At 48.1% G+C, this 12888-nt stretch overlaps 1 protein-coding gene across 1 annotated transcript; it reads left to right on the top strand.

Moving 5' to 3' along the window:
- The first annotated feature begins 5776 nt into the window (after nt 1-5776).
- Nucleotides 5777-8995, top strand: LOC104619205 (calcium-dependent secretion activator 1-like). Its single transcript, XM_010284997.1, has 2 exons — nt 5777-5888; nt 7655-8995. Exons 1-2 carry the CDS (start codon nt 5802-5804, stop codon nt 7832-7834), a joined length of 267 nt encoding a protein of 88 aa, XP_010283299.1. The 5' UTR covers nt 5777-5801; the 3' UTR covers nt 7835-8995.
- The last annotated feature ends 3893 nt before the right edge of the window (nt 8996-12888 follow it).

The raw sequence follows: 12888 nt of genomic DNA, 5'->3' as shown, positions 1-12888 counted from the left end.
GCGTGCGCAGAGCTGCTCCCCCCAAAGCACGGTCCGGAGCTGCTGCGGCTGCTTCCCCAAGGTCCCTGCGGAGACAGCACCTGCCAAGGGGAGGTGGCTGCCATGAACGCATGTGACGACACCGAATACCGAATTTGATCCCAGAGCCGCCCAGGATGGGGATGGACAGGGCTCTGTGGGCTGTCACGTACTGCCAGCAGTTGTAAATCAGCACAGCCGCGCTGTGCTTTCCACCAGCTGAGCTTCTGGCCCGTTGGATGGGGACGCAAACACCATGTACAAAGAGTCGGTAATTTTTTAATTCTTTTTTTTTCCTGGTTGATCAAGTCGCTTTGAGAGAGGGCTGTTGCCCAACAGCAGGTTCAGTTTTCCTTTGAGAAGTAAGACTCACAGTCAGCACGTTCCGCTCCCCCTTCCCACCTCTGTGGTCCCCTCGCTCCGCGCTGGCTCGGGGATGCTGCAGAGGCAGCCGCCCAGCCCCTCACCTTTGAAACACCTTGAATTCAAGGCTTCATTTCAAAGCTGCCTTTCAGCATTTCAAAACCAGTCCGTGTCCTGGACAAAGAGAGGGAGCCAGCCGGCGTTCGGAGCCCCCTTGAGCAATGCTTGTCACAGTTTTAAATAGATTTGCCCTGCTTGGATTGGTTCTGGTTGGAAAGTGAGTACTGAAATGAGAGGTCATAGGGGAGAGTTACTATGGTAATTGAGTAGTATCACCAGTAGTTTTGCTCTTATGAGCATTAAAGCACATAATAATAGACAAACAACAGTGGTTAAAGCAAGCAGGTAGGATTACTATGTTCTTTTGTCAGAAGTATATAATGTCTTGTAGTCAGTTTTAAAGACTTCTCAACCCCCAAATCCACCCAGCAGTCACCTGCTGAGTAATTTTGTATGCCTAATCTCTAGCCCTTAACTACAAGCTTTCTGCTAATTTGAGGCAAATGGGTATTTTTGACACTAAATAGGGCAGTAAAGAATCCCTGACCTAGAAAAACTCCATTCCAAGGCACTGAGAGCAGAAAAATATTCTTTCAGCATCCTTGTGAGACCTTTGAAATGACATAAAATAGCTTTGACTAAACTGTGCTGCAGCTTTCGATTAATGGTTTGCAGAAACTTGCTGAACATCCCTACTACAACTTCCCCCATAAAACTTGTCACTTCAGATTGCCATCAGCCACCACAACAATAATCATTTCATGCCTATTGCTAATTGCAAGCACAGCTGAGGCTCAGCGGGGTGCTCTTGCACAGTCCCAGGCCTTTATACCAGCCTCAATCTGTTGTATGGCACTTGTTCACACACAAAAAAACTACCAGTAAAGGCAGAAAGAGGCAGAGTCACAGGTTTCTTGTAATCCCTCTGCTACCCTGCTGACAACCCAGCCCTATAAGCATTCCTGGTTTTGTCCCACTCTTTACAAAAGCTGAAGTGACCTTAAGCTACTAGTATGTAAGCTTTTGAATGAAGAATACAGCTCCTTCAGGTGCCTTAAGAAGCAGTGTTGCATCTGGCTTACGAGATTCTGTTTGCAGCACCCCTGGGGTGAGCTGTGGCTTCCTGTAACATGTAAAATATGAGTGTGAACTCAAGGTTCATGGCAAGGAACAGGAGGTCATGCTTCCATTCAGCTCACACCAAAGAAGACGGGGGTTTGCAGATGTTCCTGGGTATGTGTAATGACACCACCTCCCGGAAAGCGCAGGAACACAGCACAAGGCTTTTTTTTTTTTTTTGATAAAACGTGCCACACTCAGTGTGTTACTTGCAGATTTATTCATATCAATCTTTGCAATTTATGTATTCAGAGACAAACTTGCTATTTCAGCAACTTATTGATCATGCTTTTGCATTCAAAAAAAAAAAAGGCAGGGGGGAACGAGGAAGCTTCTTGCTCGAGCTGGCTGGGGTGTTGCATGGGCAGCCGTGGAAGCCCACGCCTTGGTATGCTTCAGTTCCTCTAACGCCTGTCCCGGAGCATCCCAGCCAGCCCATGGCCCACCTCATCTACCCAGGCTAGCACCTAGCAATGAGGGTTGCTGGGAAAGACAGATGGGGAACGGGAAAACTAACCTGAAAAAGGGATTAAATTCCTGGTCGTGCACATACCGTATCTATTTGCTGTTACTGGGCTCCGATAGCATCTAAAGAACATCTGTTTGCATTTTCTGAGCTGTTAGCCAGGTCACCTGCGACACACCTCCGTGGGAGCCCTGGTCCCTTCCCCGCTGATATCCCAGTGGATGTGTGGCACCTACCACGCACCCCCCGGGATGCAGCCTCCACAGCCGTCCCTCACCCCAGGCCCCCGGACTAAGTGCAAATTGTTCTCCGAGTGACGGACGGGGGTGCCAGCAAGCATCAGTAACGTGCGCGCAGCAGTGAGATATGTGGCGTTGGGGTCTATGGGCCTGGGAGCATCAATGAGGTCTAGTTATGCTTTACAAGCAGTTGTGAGGAGCTTTGAGAAAATGTATTTATACCAGTTACTGTGCCCACGCCACAGTTTAGCTGGCCCTGGGGCTCCAGAAATGTGCCTGAAATGTGTTGCCCCAGGGTAAGGCCCCAACGGTCAGCATTTGGGCTGTGCCCTCTGCACCTTGTGTATGGGGACATGGCGCAAGGCTGCAGCCGGAGCCCCGAGGAACCCTGCGTCCCCGGCACGCGCCCCGGTGCCCTTCGGGAAATGGCAGATCCACCCGGGGAGAGAGAGGCAGCCGGCGTCCTGGCAGGACCACGCTGCGCTCTTTTGTCTGGAATGATCACGTTTCCATTTCGGAGCATTTGGCTTTGTTGTTGTTTTTTTAATAATATAATCATATGCAAATGTTATCTTCTTTGGTAGGTTAGTCATGAATCAGAGGGCTTGTGCATCTTATAGCACATCAACACTAGTGATAGCTAAAGGGAACATCTAATTTATGGGCTAACTTATTTTTATGAATATGCAGGGCTTAAATTCAGCAGTTGGTGTGTGCTCTATGAAGTGACGTGACGGTTTTGTGTATCAAGATCAATGAATTAGACTTTGTCTTTTTCTCATAAAGCAGAAAGTCTTTGGAGTAACTCAGCTTTGAGCGAGAGAGCTCCTTTCAGGCAGCCGAGCAATACGCCTGGCTGAGCCCTTGCCAGCCGGTCCTCAAGAGGAGAGGGGTACGATTCGGATTCAGCTCGGAGGAGTTCGCATCTCCCCAGAATCCAGCGTGTTGAGGTGCCTAACAGAAAGACAGCAAGGTGTTTCCTTTAGCTAACCTGAAGGTCTTGCAGCAGCGACGTCGCCTTGCCGGTGACCTCTGGGCAGAGGCTATCGTTTCTGTTTACCTACCTATACAGCCGTGTAGCTGCGCGCGGCGCGGGACGAACAGAAATGGCCGGACCTGCCCCTGCAGGGACTTCTCCTCTGCTTTAGAGGCGGCACGAACACCCGGCAGATCATTTCGTGGCAGACGAGAGGCAGCAGCGGAAGGGAGAGGGTGTAACATACGGTCGCTTCATTCCCCTGTGGGTTTTGATTTAAAGAAGTTGTAGCGTTTGGGTCAGCTGGGCATCCGTGTGCCAGCGCAGCCCTGGGTCACAGCTATGTCGCCCTAATGAGGGCATGACTCAGTAAGCAAGCTGATTGCAGAAAAGTAACATTATAAACGTGAACGACTTCTCTCTGCTTTGCCCCCGTGGGCCCCCAGCATTACAAGGGAACTCAGGCAGGTCCCCCCGTGGCAGCAGTGCCACCCCCAGACAGATGCCGTGTGTCCCGAGAGGTTGTCCCGGCACCCACAGGCACTTCAGGCTCTCTGGGGAATTTCCAGGGATATGCAGAGCATCCAGGGATGCTCTGACCACTAAGACTAGTCTGAAGGATTGGAAAGGATGAAGACCCATCAGACCTTCACGGCTAGTATTTTGGTCAGGCCTACAACAGCTAACCAGGGTGCTTCACTCACTATTCAACCCCAGCCAGGACCTCAAGTGACAGCTAACAGCATCTGAGCTTGCTTTCTGTTACGGAGAAGGCTCCTGTTGCCTGTCTGATTCAGTTTCATTCAAGCTCTTCGCTCTTGCCAGAGCTCCGTCCTGGAGATGAAGGGCCTGCAGGAATCCCTGCCACAAGTTGCACGAGGTGTAAGCATAAAGCAAGAGATCGCTGTGCGCCATTCCTTTGGTGACCCTTCCACCCCTTTATTTCCTCCATTTTATTAAGAGGTGGTGTAGAAATAAAAGTGCAGGAACATCCTCATTGGAGCGGGGGAAAACCCCTTCCCCACGCAGCGTGACTAACCTCTGCTGTCTGTGCCTGGCGGAGGACAGCAGCTCCTGGGCGCGCTGCCGTACGGTTCAACAATGTGTGTTGAGCCCACGTTTTTGTGACGCTGGGCTGGTTTAGCTTGGACTCATTTGTTTGCTTTGGTCAGCCTTGTGCCGGCTGGTGGGTGCTCCAGGCCGGCGGTGCCTGCGGGCCCCGATGCTGCCAGCCAAGCCCTACCCAGGCACAGCGTACGGTGTCGGCGCCGCTCGCCCGGCAGTGACAGCCGCACTCCGCTCGCACGCAGGGTAACAACTCACCGGCCTCGGTTTTCCAATTGCAGAATATTCAGTTGTCGCAACCAGAGGGAAGAGGGCATGCTGCGGCGTCAGCCCCCCACCCGATGGTGCCGCACGCCGCCGGGCTTAGACTGATGCAAGGTTTTAGGCTAGTCGGGAGGGAGCTGCTCTTCAGACTAACCTGGATGGCGCTCGGTCAAGATTTTTATAAACTGGTCCGGTGTTTTGTGTTTTTTTATCTCTAACTGGCTCTAGATTAATTGCAGCTGGTCTGCAGTATAGGTTTTGATGTGCGCGTGTCTGTAAGAGCGATCGCGAGGGAAGGGCGTGACTGTGCGCACAGCGGCGTGAGGGGTTTCTGTACGTGGACCACTCTGTAATCAACACAGCGTTGTGTGGAGCACCGTGGGGGCATGTTTGTGACCCCCCCGGCCACAGTCCCTGCTTTTCCTTCTCTCGAGGGCTCGCTGCTTGTCTGTGTGGCAGCAGACGTGCAATGCCAGCCCCGCGCTGATCCACAGCCCACCAGAGACTTCCTGCACTGCAGGGCTGGCAGGCTGCTGCTACGCAGCTGCGAGCCTTTTTCACAGACAAGCAGCAAAATTTCAGCCCCTGGAGGGGCCCTGTGAGTTCAGCAGCTTGAAACAAGCTCATTTGTTTGCTGCTTTTCCATCTTTCGTAATTGTGAGGGTGAAACCAAAGCATGCCCCGCACAGCAGCCGGGGCAGGCGTCGGTAGGTGCTTACACCAGCATCTTCGCCCGCAGCCAAACCTTGCCCCGCACGAGCCTCCCCTCCGCTCGCCCTCAGGGAACCAGACTCGCCCCGTGGCTGGTTATGTTGGAATTTCAAGACGGTAAGTGGCTTGAGTGTGGGTCTGACACACTTAAGGCAGGACTGTGCTCTCACTGGCAGGGGGAATGGGTTAAAAAATGGATTGAGGCAAACGCACACCACTGCTGGCAAGTCCCGTCAACGGCAAAGTCCGATTACAAAAACCTTGTGGTGTTGCTGGTGGCTGTTACCCCTCCTAAGAAGTTCATCGTTGTTATTATTAAAATTTAAAAGGTCATGCATGGAAATTCTGTGTAAAAGAGGGTGCCTGTCTCCCCCTCTAAGTCTGTCATATCCCATTGATGGGCGCTCGTGGGAAGGGCTGGTGCTGACTGTATGCTGGGTGCCCTGTGTGATTCAGGGCACAGCACGCAGCCCTTGCTGGAGAAGTCCTGTCTCTCTTGCAGCAATGGTACACCAGCTCGATGAATGTTGTCTGCACCTGGCTGACGGACCGCATGGACCTGCAGCTTCACATTTATCAACTGAAAACTCTCATTAGGATAGTGAAGGTAATAGTCTGATGCGTTTTCGCTACCGCCTTGCTGTCGGAAGGAGCGTGTGTGTATGCCTGCATGCGTGCGGCATGTTCTCCTAGGCAAACTGTTGCTGGCAAATATATTAACCCATTTGCTAAAATTCTTAAAAATTAAGATACTTGTGTGTACGGCATGTAGCAAAGCATGAACAGGAACTTGAAATGCATATAAATGCAAAATACAGGTGTGCAAATAAGAACAAAGTAACTGCTTGCATGAAAAAAGGGAAACCCTACTGGGGTCTGTTCGACCTTACCTGTACAATAAGCGCACCAAAATTAGCCTTTTTTGTGGACAAACATGTTGATCACACCAATGAACCCAGGTGTTAAAACGGGTTAAATCAAACCAAAAGTTTTTAACCCTATTTTACTAGAAGCATTTAAGCCCAGCTATTGCTTGTGATTATCGTCAGAATGCAAATGAGGACTGTTCTCATAGTTAATTGAAGTTGTTTCTTTTACAATGGGTGTATATAATCAACTTGAAGAGATCACAAAGGTGAGATAACATACCCCGAAAGTAACATTTTTCCCCTTGAGTGCACGTGTATGTGTATATGTGTGTGTGTGTGCGTGCCTTGGACTAATGATAATTATTTCAGTGTGAAATCGCAGTGGTTTACATGAAATAATAAGATCACAGAAGGGGGTAGATACATTTTTGATCATTTTAGGTTCTATCTAATGCTTTTTGGTCTAGTATTTTATAATGTTTATGGTCTTGTGTGCAGTGAACACATTGAAGGCATGAATAAATTAAAACCGAAATGTATTAAATGTGCTTTTCATAACTGAAAACAACAGGCACAGACAAATTATTTCTACTTGTCAGCTAGCTGAGGAAAGCTTTCTTCCTTGTGCTTTATTTATACCGATATTACATTCAGAAGCAGCTACAACAAATCCAAGGACTTTCTGAAATAGCAGAACAGTAAGTAGTTTCCACGCAGAGCACAGAGCAGAATTAAGTGAACTACAAGGCCAGAGTTCTATCTCACAGAGTTAAGAAGTTTTTAAACATAAATTCACATGAGAGATATTAATCGTAGTAACAAGGGAAATATAGCTAACTATGGAAATACAACGCCAGTTTCATAATTAGGTGAAGAAAGACAGATTTAAGAAACACATGCCATGCGCTTATGTTTATACATCAACAATTCTCCCCGGTATCCTAAACTTAGCTTATTTAATCCCTATACTGTAGGTAGGATTATTTAATATGGAGCATTCTGGGAACGTGTAATCACGTCTGCGGTTACGGGCGATAAGCGTTCTGCTGCGTGAAGAGTAACTGACGTTACAGGCAGATGAATGCATCCAGAAGCAAGGAAAGTTAGGTGGAGCAGAGCCCTGATCTGTGGCTTCAATGTCTTTTTAGACCCCGACCTACCACACGTGAAGGTCCCCCGAGCAGCCCCCAGTACGCCCCTGCTTGCAGCCAGGCAGCGCGGCCACGCTGCGGGCCCCGCAGGGGCAGGGCCGGCGTCGCAGAGCTGTAGTTCGCTGCTCAAGGCACCCCAAAGGGACCTCTGCCGCAGCGGCCTCTGCGCTGCGCGGGGCGATGCGAAACGTCCCCGGGGCTGGGGTTTCCCTGGGCGCCCAGCCTCTTCCGTCGGTGGGCTCGCACCCCGAGCACGGGGGCACGGGCCGACTCTTGCGGCGAAGCTGGGGAGCCGGTGTCAGCCCTGACCCGGGTGCTGTCCCCTCCTCCCTCCGTGCCTCTCCCCGCTCTAGAAAACGTACCGGGATTTCCGATTGCAAGGCGTGCTGGACTCCACCTTAAACAGCAAAACCTACGAGACCATCCGGAACCGGCTGACGGTGGAGGAGGCCACGGCGTCGGTCAGCGAAGGCGGCGGGCTCCAGGGGATCACCATGAAGGACAGCGATGAGGAAGACGAAGAGGACGACTAGGGGAGCTGGCCTGGAGGACCGGCCGGGGGTCGCCTGGTATCTGTGCATGTACCTCGTCTGTAACTCAGTTAGCCACATTAGGAATTTTTATGTCAGCTCTAAATGCCCATGAGAAGTTTACCAATACAAATGCCATGTTAGCTGTGTGGTAATAAGATTAGCACCTCTCTTTGATTCATCGGTTTCCTAATTTCATGTCTGTATGTTCATAAGCAATATGGAGCACCATTGTTTAATACTGTTAATGGAAAAACTACATAGAAAACATGCTAGGTGTGTCCCTGTTATAATTAAAGTTTAAACAATGCTTCGTTAATGTACTGTATATACATTGATGGTAAATTGTTGTGAAGATGAGTGAATCGAGTCCTTTCATTTCTTTGTTTCTCTTCTGTGGATGCCAACTGCTTAAAATTAATAAAAAAACAGGTTTGTTTTTAAAAGAAGAACGAGGCAATTACAAATGATTTTTTTGTTCTCTCTGTTCATTTAAAAACCAGAAAACAAACAAACCCAGACAGACGTTTGAATCACTCTGCATCCTTGTTAACGTACCAGGCTCTTCCCTTCAATATGCAGTTAACTCCATAGAGGCTACGTCCCAAAGGATTAGTCATTCTAATTGCCACACCAGATTAATCCTATCATTATGGATATATCATGCCACATTACAAGTCCAAAGCAGTTGTTTTATGTTGACGTTTGCTCCTCTAAATGTTACATTTTTGTTTAAATTTCAAATAACTGTGTATGTACAAAGACAACTTTAATTACAATCTTAGACTATACAAATGTGTTTATAATAATATATTGAATATTTATTTCAGTAGATTGTAACCATAATTTACAATTCCTCTGTTTCACAATGGTTTTTATATATGTCATGTACATTGCATTTTGACCAGTAACTGCATGTCCATCAGTCCCCCCTCCAGAGCTTTTACTTTCTGTGTAAAATAGTGATCCATCTTGCTTTTTTTGCCTTATACAAGCCGACAGTTGTAAAAGTGTGAGAACTGTGGCTTCTCAATAAATAACTATTCAGATGTCCTAAGAATAAATTATGGAGTCTTTTTATGTCTGCCTTAGGAAAAAAAAAAGAATTACAAGCTGAGATGTAAGAGCCCCCACCTCTCAGAATAAAGGCATTTTCTTTTCTCATGGCTGTTTTTACAGTTTATTAATTAAGAAGATGGTTTCCTGATCTGCTCCCAAAGGTCAAAGTGGGACCAGACTCTATATTCCCCAGGTACAAGGACATTTCTGCTGTCACCTCCACAGTTGTTTCCACCGTTAGCTGCTCTCTACGTCCTCTGATCTGTCTCAGGTCGTCTCATTGCCCCTGTTGTTACGTGGAAATCAGCCTTGCCTGACACTTACCTTCCACCAAATGGCCTCAGTTTGTATTTTAACTTCTCCCAAAAGAGCCAAGTGCAGCAGCCTGCAAGGCACTTACGAACACACGGCACGGGGCATACGCCTAGCTGAAATCAAAAGGCTGGTTTGATGGAAAGCATGTTAGGTTGGGAGTTTTCTAAGAGGTTTTGCAGTCACTCCCTCCCATCAGCCAATTCAAACCAAAAATGACTGCTGCTAGCCCAGGTTTCAGTCATTTGAGAGAGAAGGAGAAGAGCTGATGTCCTTCACCTCCAAGCACAGCAACCTGTTGCCACCTTGGGGAACAAGGACAAATGTTCACCAGCTACAAATAAAAGATGGGCTGGAAAAACATCCTGCCTGGACAAACCTTCCTGACAACATCAACCATTAAACTAAACCATCTTCCAGTTCCCAAGAGCCATGAGACACTCCCTGGACATATGGGAGGAGGAGGAGGGGACCTCTGGGAACAGCCAGTGAAGCGGGTGTTGACTCCCAAATGGGGCTGAGATAGTTATGGAGCCTGGAGCAATATGCACCTGTAATGCTGCATTTTGGGTCCCTTCCCTCTCAGGTAGAGTTTAGCGCCTAGCTCTGGAGGTGCTCTGCAGCCCCTTCTGGATGGCCATGCCCTACACATTCAACGCCCACCTGCCCGTGGTGACCTGCATGCTCTACCCCCCACGGAATAGGGACATTAGCAGGGTCTTTACTTTAGGAGTGGGTGGTAGGCATGCACATTTAGTACCATTTACATATTGATGAGCCATTTGATGCACAAGTTTTGAACCCTGACTCTAGCCCAGCAGACCACTTGAGTTTTGTCTTGCCCCATGATGCTGGTACAGGGAAGCATTGCCAGGAAAAGCCAACTCCAAGGACTTAGGCAGGAACGTGGCCTTGTGACCACTGACACAGGAAGATCTTCCCCCTTCTTACCCATCCTCTAGCTGTAAAAATACTTGGTCCTAAATACCCAGAGAAACTGAGATAGCAGGAGAACGTTTAAGTCATACTGAGTCCACCAAAACCAATTCAGGTACCTCTGCAGGTCTGTCACTGGGACACATACAAAACCCATCTATATCTTGACATCGTTAAGCTTGGAGCCTTCAGTCACACCCTGAAGTCCTAACAGGACTTGCCTGACAAAACAAGTCTCACAAAACATAAAGGAATGAACAAACTGCAAGCACCACCTCGTCCTTCTTTCTAGGTGATTGAGATCCACTTGAGATCCATACACATCTCCCCTTGAGGTGCATGCATGTGCGCATCCCTTCTTCATCCTCTCCCTTAGCTGTGCCAAGTATTTATATGAAGGGCAACAGCTCCAAGAGGAGGCACTGGGAAAACCTTACCTGGGGTGGTCACCAGGCTGGTAGCAAAGAGCAATGGGGGAGACACAAATTTGTAGCTCTGCTCCCAGTCAGGCAGAGCAGAGCTGGAGAAACAGCTTGATTCTGCTCTGGAACTGGCTTCCTTTTTTTTTTTTTTTTTTTTTTTTAAAACATGAAATATTTATTGGGTAAAAACACAGCCCACTTCCACCTGCCACCTTTCAAAATAGTGAGCCCTGCTCAGTTTTTTGTGGGCGCAGCCTTCAGGAGACGATCCTTGGCTGTGCATCACTAACACACATAGGTGCCTCCCTGAAATGCAGTGATGGACACCCTTGTCTGAGTCGCTCTGTCATTAGCAATGACCCTATAGCCTGTGACAGCTTTTTGCGGTGTCCTCAAACCCCAATAAAGCACCTCAGAGACTCTGTAACAACCCTGAGGATATGTCAGGCTTGACCACACATTCAAAATAAGGAAACATTAGCCACTGTACTTCTTTTAAGGAGTTTGGACCCAAATCATGAGCTTCAAGTTACATACTTTAGTGTGAGCGGGGAGAAGAACTCGTGTACAAGCAATGCTGCAAAGCAGGATTTAACCTCCCACTCCAGAGCAAAGGAGCACATCGTACCCTGATCCCCACTGCCTTTAACCCTGCAAATGGTTACGTGGGTTCTGGCAGCCCGACCCCGTCCTATATGGGTGCTGCACCATGGTACCAAGAGTGAGGAGTGCTGGCTTGGGTTAATCCTGCAGAAATGTTGAATCCAAAATGGTTTTGTTTTTATCCGGAAAACATAAATCCAGGTTTAAAGCCCTCCTGGCCACAGATTACACTTTGGACAGGACTCGGGTTCCTGCAGAGCAGAGCTGCACCTCGGGAAGCATCTAAAAGGGCTTGCTGATGGGTGGGAGCACTCTGGCAAACCCAGCCAAGAAACGCAGAGGTCTGCTGCTGGTTTCGCTTCAACCCATGGCTGCGATGGAATGAGCTCCAACAGTCAAAGGACTTTCTGCCAGTACAACTGCACCTAGATGAAGAATCTGCCAGTACAGTTATGTCAATCAGTTTTGGGGAAAGAGGAAAATTTCATTCCTCTGCCAGCAAAATTTTAAATGATAGATCAGGCCAAAACTTCTCTCATATTTACAGGGAAGTCCAGCGAAAATATCCTTTTCTTGACAGACTTACTTAAAGCATGTGGCACAGAGACTGAAAATGCTATCAACTATTTGACTGACAAGTGTCAGCAGCTGTTCATCCAATTTGTTTTGTATTTCAGCAACTAACAGATTCTTTCCCCTCTGCTGTAATACATGTCTCCTGGCCCATAGGCATCTTAGAAATTGCTTTTCTGCCTCTCCAGTGACCAAAACGTCAAAAATATTAGACGACAATTTGTGTTCAGAAGCATAAACAGGCATGCAGTAAGCAAAAATTATTTTGTCAATGTTCAGGCTGTGTTCTTTTTAGAAAATACACAGTAAACCTAAGGCAAAAATCAGTTCTCTAAAGCTTTAAAAGAAAAAGCTGAAGCAAACAAAGCCCCCAATAAATTAGCACAGGTTAAACCATCAACTACCAAGGGAAAAAGCACTCATCTGATGGCCAGCCGAAATGCAGCTGAGCCATATTTCAACCTCTGCACTTGGTGAAGTTCACGATTCTGCACTACCGCCACTGTCACTAACACTTGTTCAAAAACCTGCTCCGTGGTGTCGTGATACAAGAGTCACCACTACGTCAAGCTGAGTCCAGCTAGGAGAGTCACAGAATCACAGAATCACTAGGTTGGAAAGGACCTTCAAGATCATCAAGTCCAACCATTAATCCAGTGCCACCATGTCCCCTAAACCATGTCCTGAAGTGCCGCATCCACACGTTTTTTGAACACTTCCAGAGACAGCAACTCCACCCCCTCCCGGGGCAGCCTGTTCCAATACCTGACCACCCTCTCGGTGAAGAAAATTTTCCTAATATCCAATCTAACCCTCCCCTGGCGCAACTTGAGGCCATTTCCTCTCGTCCTATCGCTAGTTACTTGGGAGAAGAGGCCAACGCCCTCGTCGCCACGACCCCCTTAAACCATTCACAAAAACCAGCCTTCTTCATCTTAGGTCTATCAATGCTTTCAGAAACTCTTTGATCCTGACTGCATATAATATAAGTTACAATTATTGCAGTTGCCACCCGTTCTGAACTTGCTGGACTAAAAAGCCTGTGTGACACCTCTCTCCGGTGAGCTGTATTCAGCCGTATTTCCTTTATTCAAGCACGTTCAGGCTCTTGAGCTAAACCTGAAGTGATATTTTCCTCAGCCTTTCTAAAAG

This window comes from Phaethon lepturus, unplaced genomic scaffold (genome assembly GCF_000687285.1).
Source record: "Phaethon lepturus isolate BGI_N335 unplaced genomic scaffold, ASM68728v1 scaffold19844, whole genome shotgun sequence".
NCBI classification, from domain to species: Eukaryota; Metazoa; Chordata; class Aves; order Phaethontiformes; family Phaethontidae; genus Phaethon; species Phaethon lepturus.
The sequence above is the reverse complement of the archived record's forward strand: the minus strand, read 5'-3'. Positions and strand labels throughout refer to the sequence as shown.

Coding starts and splice junctions, on each gene's coding strand:
- LOC104619205 (XM_010284997.1), top strand. CDS start 5,802: ATGAATGTTGTCTGCACCTGGCTGACGGACCGCATGGACCTGCAGCTT. Junction 5,889..7,654: donor CTCTCATTAGGATAGTGAAG/GTAATAGTCTGA, acceptor TCCCCGCTCTAG/AAAACGTACCGGGATTTCCG.